At 44.9% G+C, this 10,926-nt stretch overlaps 1 protein-coding gene across 1 annotated transcript in view; it reads right to left on the bottom strand.

Annotated features, from left to right (window-relative positions):
* Window positions 1–6,687, bottom strand: part of LOC117762967 (ovochymase-2) — an 8,438-nt gene extending 1,751 nt beyond the window's left edge. The window contains exons 1-15 of the mRNA XM_034587761.1: window positions 6,607–6,687; window positions 6,439–6,536; window positions 5,638–5,735; window positions 5,393–5,565; window positions 5,215–5,310; window positions 4,981–5,141; window positions 4,703–4,901; window positions 4,455–4,487; window positions 4,216–4,306; window positions 3,793–3,926; window positions 3,407–3,550; window positions 1,370–1,494; window positions 1,186–1,279; window positions 968–1,099; window positions 164–259 (exon numbers count right to left, since the gene is read on the bottom strand). Of these exons, the coding sequence (XP_034443652.1) occupies window positions 164–259; window positions 968–1,099; window positions 1,186–1,279; window positions 1,370–1,494; window positions 3,407–3,550; window positions 3,793–3,926; window positions 4,216–4,306; window positions 4,455–4,487; window positions 4,703–4,901; window positions 4,981–5,141; window positions 5,215–5,310; window positions 5,393–5,565; window positions 5,638–5,735; window positions 6,439–6,536; window positions 6,607–6,670 (1,738 nt within the window). The 5' untranslated portion in view covers window positions 6,671–6,687. The remainder of the gene's footprint in view (window positions 1–163; window positions 260–967; window positions 1,100–1,185; window positions 1,280–1,369; window positions 1,495–3,406; window positions 3,551–3,792; window positions 3,927–4,215; window positions 4,307–4,454; window positions 4,488–4,702; window positions 4,902–4,980; window positions 5,142–5,214; window positions 5,311–5,392; window positions 5,566–5,637; window positions 5,736–6,438; window positions 6,537–6,606) is intronic.
* Window positions 6,688–10,926: the final 4,239 nt, after the last annotated feature.

Genomic DNA, 10,926 nt, shown 5'->3' on the forward strand with positions numbered 1-10,926 from the left:
TAACCTTAATAAACCTTAATTCTCTCATTCAGCAGCTGAACGTCCACTTCCTCTCTCACTCACTCTGGACTCTGGTTGCTTCTTTATTTCCAAACCAACAAACCTCAAACCAACACGTTGAAATACTAAAGAGAAAGAGAAAGATTAAAGAGGAACATCAAACCATGAGATGCTCCGTGTTGCTGGTGAACTGTCCCATGATGTCTCCACATGTCTCCTGGACCCTGGACACCAGCCCTGCTGTCACCGTGGTGGAGGTCTGCACCGACAGAGGAGAGTTCATTCATCTTTAGATTCAATATATATTTCTGTGCTTTTCAAATGGCTGCCCTGTAGTTTGTTTTAGGAACAATTAAAAAATCTTAGACATGTCGTCTGGCCTGTGTCTGTCGCCGGAGGCCGGAGTCTTAATTGTTTTTTCACCGCACGTTTCCACCGACAGCCGGTTTGTGACACGTTCACATACATGTGCTACACGTGTTACTGGGCGACACCTGCAGGTGGCGCACCAGAGAGATTTACATTATGTAAACAGTAAACATGGCGACTTTCTGAATCCACTTCTGAAATGGTGCCGAGCTGTCTCCAGCTATTTATTTATATTTATGATTCATGAGTCGTGTTACAGATGTTCCCTCCCTGTCACATCCCAATACTGCCCCCTACTGTTCATGTGTATATTACATCTTGTAGATGCATAACTTTAATATCTGAGGACGTGAGAAACTGCTGCTTTAAATGGATTCACGTCCCTCATGTAAATATTATTTTATTATACTTCCTTTATTTGACAGTGAAGGAGAGGAGAGGGAAAACAATAGAGTAACAACATGCAGTAAATGGTCGGTCGAGGTGGGATTCGAACCAGGGACCTGCTGCTACAGGCTCTTTACTTATGAGGTCTTCTTTTATGTCCCACTGAGACACATCAGACACACACACACACACACACACACTGTGCACGTACCTGCACGGCTGATGAATGACAGCGTGGCCCTGAAGCCTCTGTGTGTGATGCTGCCGTCTGAGGTGAACTGCAGCACCATGACGTTGTGGAAGGACAGAACCGGAGGAGGAACAGTGCGGCCGCACAGCACTGCTACACAAAGTACACAACAGAGTGAACGTTTCATATTAATGCAAACACAATGAAACAACACAATGAGACTGAAGCATCAGTCCCACCTATCTCCTCCGTTTGCTCCACATCTGCCAGGACGGTGAGGGAATCGTACAAACATCTGTCCGACTCCTCGAGCTCAACGTCAGTGAAATCAACCTGAAACACAATAATCATCAGCCGTTCATTAACGACCAATTAGTGACGTCATCACGTGGCAGTGTTACGTTTAGAGTCAGACGGTTTCACCTTGACAACGTGACCCCGTGGAGCGTAGACGACCCAGCGGAGGACGCAGTCATTACTGTAGGATTGTGGGTAATTTGGGGTTTGGACAACAGTCTGATCTTCAACGAGAACAATTGTCCCGCAACCTGATTGCATGCATGCATGCACGCACACACACACACACACACACACACACACACACACACACACACACACACACACACACACACACACACACACACACACACACACACACACACACACACACACACACAGTGTGTTATTGAACACTTGCACCCTCCCCATGGTTCCTGCAGGATGCACAAACAACAAACAGCAGAGGTTGACATCATGTACACTACCGTTCAAAAGTTTGGGGTCACCCAGACAATTTCGTGTTTTCCATGAAAACTCACACTTTTATTTATCAAATGAGTTGCAAAATGAATAGAAAATATAGTCAAGACATTGACAAGGTTAGAAATAATGATTTTTATTTGAAATATTAATTTTGTTCTTCAAACTTTGCTTTTGTCAAAGAATGCTCCATTTGCAGCAATTACAGCATTGCAGACCTTTGGCATTCTAGCTGTTAATGTGTTGAGGTAATCTGTAGAAATTTCACCCCACGCTTCCTGAAGCCCCTCCCACAAGTGGGATTGGCTTGATGGGCACTTCCTGGTACCATACGGTCAAGCTGCTCCCACAGCAGCTCAATGGGGTTGAGATCTGGTGACTGCGCTGGCCACTCCATTACAGACAGCATACCAGCTGCCTGCTTCTTCCCTAAATAGTTCTTGTATAATGTGGAGGTGTGCTTTGGCTCATTGTCCTGTTGTAGGAGGAAGTTGGCTCCAATCAAGCGCTGTCCACAGGGTATGGCATGGCGTTGCAAAATGGAGTGATAGCCTTCCTTATTTAAAATCCCTTTTACCTTGTACAAATCTCCCACTTTACCAGCACCAAAGCAGCCCCAGACCATCACATGACCTCCACCATGCTTGACAGATGGCGTCAGGCACTCTTCCAGCATCTTCTCACCTGTTCTGCGTCTCACAAATGTTCTTCTGTGTGATCCAAACACCTCAAACTTTGATTCGTCTGTCCATAACACTTTTTTCCAATCTTCCTCTGTCCAATGTCTGTGTTCTTTTGCCCATATCAATCTTTTATTTTTATTGGCCAGTCTCAGATATGGCTTTTTCTTTGCCACTCTGCCTAGAAGGCCAGCATCCCGGAGTCGCCTCTTCACTGTAGACGTTGACACTGGCGTTTTGCGGGTACCATTTAAAGAAGCTGCCAGTTGAGGACCTGTGAGGCGTCTATTTCTCAAACTAGAGACTCTAATATACTTGTCTTCTTGCTGAGTTGTGCACCGGGGCCTCCCACTTCTCTTTCTACTCTGGTTAGAGCCCGTTTGTGCTGTTCTCTGAAGGGAGTAGTACACACCGTTGTAGGAAATTTTCAGTTTCTTCGCAATTTCTCGCATGGAATAGCCTTCATTTCTAAGAACAAGAATAGACTGGCGAGTTTCACATGAAAGTTCTCTTTTTCTGGCCATTTTGAGAGTATAATCGAACCCACAAATGTGATGCTCCAGATACTCAACTAGCTCAAAGGAAGGCCAGTTCTATAGCTTCTCTCACCAGCAAAACAGTTTTCAGCTGTGCTAACATCATTGCACAAGGGTTTTCAAGGGTTTTCTAATCATCCATTAGTCTTCTAAGGCGATTAGCAAACACAATGTACCATTAGAACACTGGAGTGATAGTTGCTGGAAATGGGCCTCTATACACCTATGTAGATATTTCATTAAAAACCAGACGTTTCCACTTAGAATAGTCATTTACCACATTAACAATGTATAGAGTGTATTTCTGATTAATTTAATGTTATCTTCATTGAAAAAAACAGTGCTTTTCTTTGAAAAATAAGGAAATTTCTAAGTGACCCCAAACTTTTGAACGGTAGTGTACGTGCTAACTAACTATACAGTATGTACGTACACACATTTTGTTTGTGTGTGTGTCTGTGTGTGTGTGTGTAGGTGTTTCCCACCAGGCTCAGGTCGTCCCTGGACAGAACGATGCCTAAGGACGAAGCCACTTCCTGTTCTGCTAACGTCTGAGGAGAAGACAAGTGTTGCATTCTGGGAAAGACTCAGGAGAAGAGGGCCGTGTGGGACACGTCCGCAGAATATACCTGTAAAATAATAACTTAAACAAATACAAATTCAAACGATAACAAACAAGGATAAAATGTAGAGTTTTCAGTGCGTGTGTTGAAATCTATTGTGTTTAGTTAGAAGCAGATTTTTAGGTTTTGGGAGTTTGGTTCTGTCGCTCCCTGATAAATATCTACATGATCAAACCTGGTGGTGTGTGTGTGTGTCTGTGTCTGTGTGTGTGTGTGTGTGTGTGTGTGTGTGTGTGTGTGTACCTCACCTACAGGCCTGTGGGTCCCTGCCGACACAGTGAGTCGATCGTAGCGACAGTTGGACTCATTCTCCAGATCCAAGAGCTCAAGCTCCAACAGGACGGAGTAACCCGGGTGAGCAGTGATCCTCCACACACACAACCTGAAGACACACACACACACACACAATTCATGTTCTTTTTTTAAGCAGTTATTAAAAATAAAATATGTAATTTTGGCCACTAGGGGTCTCTCAATCAAAACAATAACACAAGACGTAGTTCTGAAGCAGCGTGGGATCCTGGGAGTTGTTTACACATGTGATCACCGAATCAAAACGTGCACATTGATCTTTGCTGGTCAGTATTTATACAAAGAGCCAAAAGAAAATATTAAAGATCGTAACAAATAAAAGCTTTACGTCGTTCAGCCACAGTTACGATGTCACTCACTCGTTGTTGTCATAGCGATCACCAGGGAGGGCGGGGTTTCTGATGACTCCCTCGCTGTCAATTACAGGCCCATCGCTCACACTGCAGAGTCCTGATGTGCACACACACACACACACACACACGCACACACACACACACACACACACACACACGCACACACACACAGCGTACATCAAAGGAACACGTGCACATTATGAAATATAGATGAATAACTGTGGCTGTGATGACAGATAACTCACCTGATAAAGTATTTCTCCGCTGCTGCTCATCAGCTGAAGAACAACAAGTGTGAACAACAAATGAAAATCTTTATTTAAACTTAATCAATGTACAAACATGTTTATTTAACATGACCATAAGTGCAGACTACATTTCCCATGATGCAACAAGCGGCCTCTTTTCACCAAAGTAAGTTTAGTGAAAATAAAAACCGTTGTTGCCTCAGGATGGAGACGAGGGACGGCGATGAGACGCCTCGTGGACTCACCCTGTCGCAGCTCACGTTTGATCCAGGGCAGCAGCAGCCGGACGTCAGTGAAGACCCCCGGAGACCCTCTTCTGGACGGAGGGCGGATGCTGTTGTTGCCCCAGCTCCGACCACATCCTTTACCCCAGGAAGTCACGCCCAGCACCACCATGTGACCTCCTGACCCTACAGGACATACCAGAGGTCCCCCGGAGTCGCCCTGCAGGGAAGTGATGATGGGACGCCATGACAGATTTGTATTTTCAGATGAAGCATCGGTGGTTTCAGTAGAGTTCTACCTGACAGGCGTCTCTCCCTCCTCTCTCCGGCCCGGCACACACAACCGTCATGGCGGACGGAGGACGGACCGGCCCTCGCAGAGTCTGCAGGACGTGTTGACACTTGGTCGGATCCACCAAGTCCAACTGGACCTCTCTCAGAACCGCAGGAAGTCGACCTCCTGGGAAACGACAGTAGAAGAGTCGTTCCTTTCTGCTTTGACAAAATCTGGTGCAAGTGAGAAAATGACCTACTTTCCTTCGTCCTGCCCCATCCACCCACAATGCACCTGGTCCGAGGGAGGATGTTCTCATCAGGTAAAGGTAAACATATCGGCTGGACTCGGATCCCTGTGGTAAAAGTCACATATCGTCCATCACTGATCTGTTCTAACCACATGTGATCAAACTACTCATCAGAGTGAGAACCTGCCGAGCCGGATGTGCTGGTCCAACTCCACCAGAGCTATGTCGTGGCTCATGGGCAAAGCATGATGGTACTTCTCGTGCAGGGAGACGCTCTTCACACCCAAGACCTGCTCCTCTTCATCGTCCACTGTGCGGTCGAACTCCCCCACGGCCACGCTCACGCCTCTGAGAAACTCTCTGAGCAGAATCAGTGTGTTAGTGTTGGAACGGTCGGGAAATGATGAAGGTGCAGGTGAAGAGGAGCAGAACCTGGAGACGGAGGAGAAGCAGTGAGCGGCCGTCAGGATCCAGCGCTGCGTCAGGATGGAGCCGCCACAGAAGTGAGAGCCTCTGAGCCGCAGGGAAACCTGCGTGAAGTGAAGCAGGACGTGAAGTCTGAAGCCAGAACAGCAACGAAATATGTTGTTCATAAAATGTGCAAACAGGAGAAGTGAAAATTGATTAGTTTGTGCATACAGACTGAAAACAAAGATGGATCACATGACAGCTCCCTGAACATGAAGCCAAAACACCTGGATTGCCCCCTGGTGGCTGCTCATAGTGTAGGTCACAGGTCACAAGGTATTTATATCGATCGTTTCTAGACTTAAAGACACTCACAGCACTTTTCTCTACTTTCTCTGTTACACATCAGTCACACACTGTCACACAGCCGTCAGGGGCGATTTGAGGTTCAGCATCTTGCTCATGGACACTTCAGCGTTACCCGCTCTCCCCCCTGAACCACAGCTGCCCTCCTGTTACCAGCTGTGATCACACTAGCAAGTGTTGGTTGGAAGATCTTAGATCACAGCTCGGAGCCCACAGGGAGTTAGTAGCTCCGTAAGACAACTTCGAGCCAAACTGCGCTGAGGTTTAAAAGTTATTAAGGACTAAGGTTATAAGGTTATTAAGCGAAATGGACTAAAATGACAAAGAAAACAAAACTTCGGCGACACAACGTGAAAAGAAAACGCTGTCACCCTTCAGGCGTCTTTAAGGACGAGCAATAAGACCAAAGAGGAGCAGTGAGGAGGAAACAGAGGAGTTAAAGTGTGATCGAGCACTGACCAGCCATGGGTGGGATCCGTCCGTGGCCTCGCTGCCTCCCACCACCCTCGCAGACTGAGCCGGCGGCCTCCAGCCCTGTGGAACTCCACATTTCAAACCTGCCGAGAAGAAAACCTCTCAAACATCTCCCATTCGTTCTGCTCAGTGTTTGTATCATCTGTAACTTACCTGTTTGAGCAGCAGGGACGAGAGAGTGGAACCAGAAACAGAGCGAGAGCAGAGCAGCCCTCATCACAGACACACACACACAGACACACACTCACCAAGGGTCGGACTGGAGAGGCAGACCTGATGTGAGTGTGTGTGTGGGGGGAGATACTGGTTAACGAGCCTGTCGGTGGGTGAACTGCAGAAACCAGTGACCTCTCAAGGTCGAGTGTGTCGTGTTCTGACCACAAAGACACAAACATCCCCGTCGCTGTTTAACAACAAGTCATAAAAAGCAGACAAAGATCCAGGGGAAGATAAAACTGCTTCTGATGCACTTGCTGACGTAGAGATGGAGAAATCAAATCAGTTGTTTGTCTCCAGGAGAACGTTCAGCTGTTGGATGGAGGAAATTCTACAATCATTTTTTGTTCTTTGTGTTTTCATGCGTCAGGTTTACTGCAGTTACCGTCGCCCTGAGTCACGGAGCTCCTTGTGAAAACCTGAAAGCAAATGTGTGTAAGTGTGACCTTTGAGCCGAAGCTTTACGAGATGGAAACAGAAAAGAGAGACGAGCAGAAAACTCACTTTGTGTTTGTTTCTGTCGATCACATTTTATTTGTGTAGCCAATATTCACAAATCACAATTTCTCTCATAGATCTTAACGAGGCGCAACATCCTCTGTTCTTAACCCTCAACAAGAGTAAAACATATTTACTACATTTTTACAATGCATTGCGTTACATATTAGTAATTAGTAATATAAGTAATCACTAGCGAGAGCAAAGTGAGACTCAGCTGTTTATAGATGTAGACGTTGCATTAGAGAATAAGCAACACTCTGCAAGTACTTTTAATACTTTAAAAACAGGTCATTTACTTTTACTCAAGTATAAAGTTGCTTTTTACTTGTAAATTTGTTCTTTTTTTATTACTTTTAAGTAAAAAATTCTCCAGCACTGCAGATCAGGAACAACGTGAGATTGACAGGACTCATGGAAACTGTGATTCTGACCTCGGGACAGATTTAAGTCCAATATTCAACCTTCTAGTTCTGCTCCTGAAAAAGAAAATCCAGCTTTGATAAGTCAAACTTCGTCTGTACAGGTGTTTTGAAGGAGGTGGATCTGATTGACTTCTTTTTCTTTTTTTGTTGAAATCATGCGGCTGAAAACAAGATGTTTGAAACAGTTATCAGCTCATTAACCTGGACTGTTTAGATGTTGGGCGAGATCGGTGTGTGTGTGTGTGTTTGTGTGTTTGTGCCTGGGGGCTCCCTCTCTAAGCCCTCTAAGCCCCTGGTTCCTGTTTGTTCAGCCCAGCGGCCCTGGCTCCGCTGGGTGTGCACGGCTGCTTGTGACTCACTGTTTGTGCACCGGTTGCCGGGGCCACAGTTGCCACGCTGCCGTTGCCAGGCGTTGGACAGAGAAGGATAAAATACAAAAGGGCTCCCATCACCGGGGGCACCGCGTTCAGTATCTGATGCAGCAGAGAAACAGTGGGGCGGGGGGGGGGGGGGCACATGTTTGTGTAAAAAGAAACTATCAGATTTTCCTGATGCCACAGTGACCTTGACCTTTGACCCCTAAAATCAGTTCTGTAACAACATACAAACATACCTTTTATACCGTTGGTCCTTTATGGGTCACAGGGGGGTGGAGCCAATCCCAGGTGACACTGGGCGAGAGGCGGGTCCCATCCTGGAGGTCGCCCACATGTCGCAGGAGACGACGACTGAAGTATTTTTACGCTCTCAACGCGTTAGAGGTCAATGATGCACTGTTAATAATTGATGGTTCCCGAATGTGTTTGTTCAAGAAAACTCCACAGATCAACTTTCAAGATTTAATGTTCTGATTTACAAGCATCTTTCTGCACCTGAACCAACAATGGATTTAAAATGTTCCAGCTGTGCACAGCTCCTCCACTTATTCTTAATAATGGAGGTTGAAATCTGTGGGACCCAGTTTAAGTCAAATTTACTACCAATAATGTAACTGATGTACGGAGTGAAATATATTAAACACAAAATCAGAACTTTCACTTAGTATTTAACGATTTCAGAATCTCATAATAGTATTTTTTATTGTTAACCACACAATATTTATGTTGTTTTCCCAATAAACTGATCCACACTTCCTTGATCCTGGTTTCCTTTTAGTTTTAAAATCTGTTTTGATGTCAAAGGAGGAACCGTTGTCCCTCTTCACAAACAGTGAGAAACCAAATCCTCTCTCGTGTGAAACTATATCCAGACATGATCTCCAGAGTCGTTCTGCGCAGCCACCAGAGTCAAGCGAGGGCCAACTGCACTTTTCAGTGATTCACTAACTTTACCTGGTGTCTTCTGATCGTCCCTGGTTTTTTAATACCACGAGGTTTTAGATTTGAATAAAGAAATGAGCAGATTTTTAAACAGGTTAAAGTTGAGGAAATCGCAATTGAGCCACGAAGTCACCAAACGCTTCCATTCATGCATTTGAACATAATCCTGACTGACGGCATTACATGTTAATGGAGCCGTTTCAGCAGCCTCCACTCTAATCTGGCTCCCTGATGCAGAGCGGGAAGTGGCCCACAGATCTGTTACGCTCCACAGGAAACGGGTCAGCGAGGCCGACTGAGACTAATCGGCGCTCTCTTCACTGAGCAACGTTTTAAAAAGAGTCCTCTGAAAAAAAAAAAAAGAAAAAGAAAGAAATCAAACGTGTCAAACAGGAAGAGGATTAATCTGTTTATTCCTTCTTTTTGGTTTACAAACAAAAGGCACCATTGATTTATTGTTTTGTTTTTTTTGAGTTTCACACGGACGCATGACTGTGGCGAGAAACTCGACATCGTGGCCCCGACGTGTTTTTGTTTACGTTGCGATGAAATGTCCAGAACCACACAGTTTTTAAAACGTCTGAAATCAACCACAACCTCAGCCTGAGCAGAACGGCCCCGTGATGTGTCGGCCACGTACGAAGAGGCAAAGAGGAGAAGAAGCTGGGAGAGTTAAAAGATAAATGATAAAACACAAACAAAGCCACCACTCACACTCTGATGTTATTAATACACAGGTCGTCGACTCTGAAACAGACGGGGAAACATTTCTACTTCATGAAAACAACAGTTCATTGATTATGATGAGTTTATGCAAAATGTATGTTTTTAAATGATCGTAACGACAAAATGCAATTAGTTCAACAAAAGCCTGATGGAAAATAATTGATATATACAAAGATATATATTGTTAAAGACCCTGAAAATGTATTTTGTGAAACTTTTTTCTATGAGTTTAACATGAATGCAATGTTTTCTGACTATAGAAAATGTGTTTGTCAAAAAACTGATTTATGCATTTGTGTTTCTGGACAGAACCGTGATGCAGAACATTTCCTCCAACACTCAGCAAAAGAAGCACATTCCTATTTCCCAAAGTCCAAACTATTCCTTTAAATAAGATTTGATATGGAAACACTCAAGATTTGAAAACCTGTTTCCTTTGAATCAAAGGATCGACGTGTCTCTTTCCGAGCCGAGTTAACGCTGAGGTGATTTCAACGACGTCAGTATTTCCAGACATCAAAAATCGAGAACACGAAAAAGAATCAGTTCTTACATCTCACGCCTCTAATCACAAGGACGAGCTCGACGAGAACCGTGAATTAGATCACGCCACATGAAAGCGTCACAACAACTGACCTGCACACACGCACACACACACAAACACACAAACGCACCGTCACGACGAAACCGAGTCACAGCGGCGAGGATCCATCGCACAGCCTCAAATTCAGGCAAGTACAGTTTGATAACTTGTTGTTTCATGAGTCAGAGGAAGGTTCTGTGCAGATGATTCAGGCCGTGTTATTCTACATTCAGACAGAAAGAACATGTACGTAAACAGTGACAAGCATTTAAAACAGTTATTAAACCAGCTCGGAACATTCTGCGCTCATGTTCACACACTTATTGTTATTTACAGCAGCTGCAGTTGCTTTTTGCGTCAGTAAAACAGCCACAATGTCATCAGCACAAAAATACATCCGTTACACACTTTGATTTCTGAAGTCTACCTAGATAGAGCTGTACACAAAATAATTAGAAAACATAGATCTGATTGACTCTTTTCACATTGTTAGAATATTGACAAAGGTTCAGGCACAATTCTCGCATGCACACGTCTGCGTTTTCTCCCGCCGATCACATGAGCCCGTGTGAAAGTGCTTCATGTAGCTGAGAGTGAAAAGTCTCATTAATTAAAAGACACAAGACACAGGAGGTGAGTGAAGCTGAAGACACGAGCGACGACGACGACAAACGACCAGTTGACATGTCCCTCCCCCCCCCTCTTG

The sequence above is a fragment of the Hippoglossus hippoglossus genome, chromosome 6 (assembly GCF_009819705.1).
Source record: "Hippoglossus hippoglossus isolate fHipHip1 chromosome 6, fHipHip1.pri, whole genome shotgun sequence".
NCBI classification, from domain to species: Eukaryota; Metazoa; Chordata; class Actinopteri; order Pleuronectiformes; family Pleuronectidae; genus Hippoglossus; species Hippoglossus hippoglossus.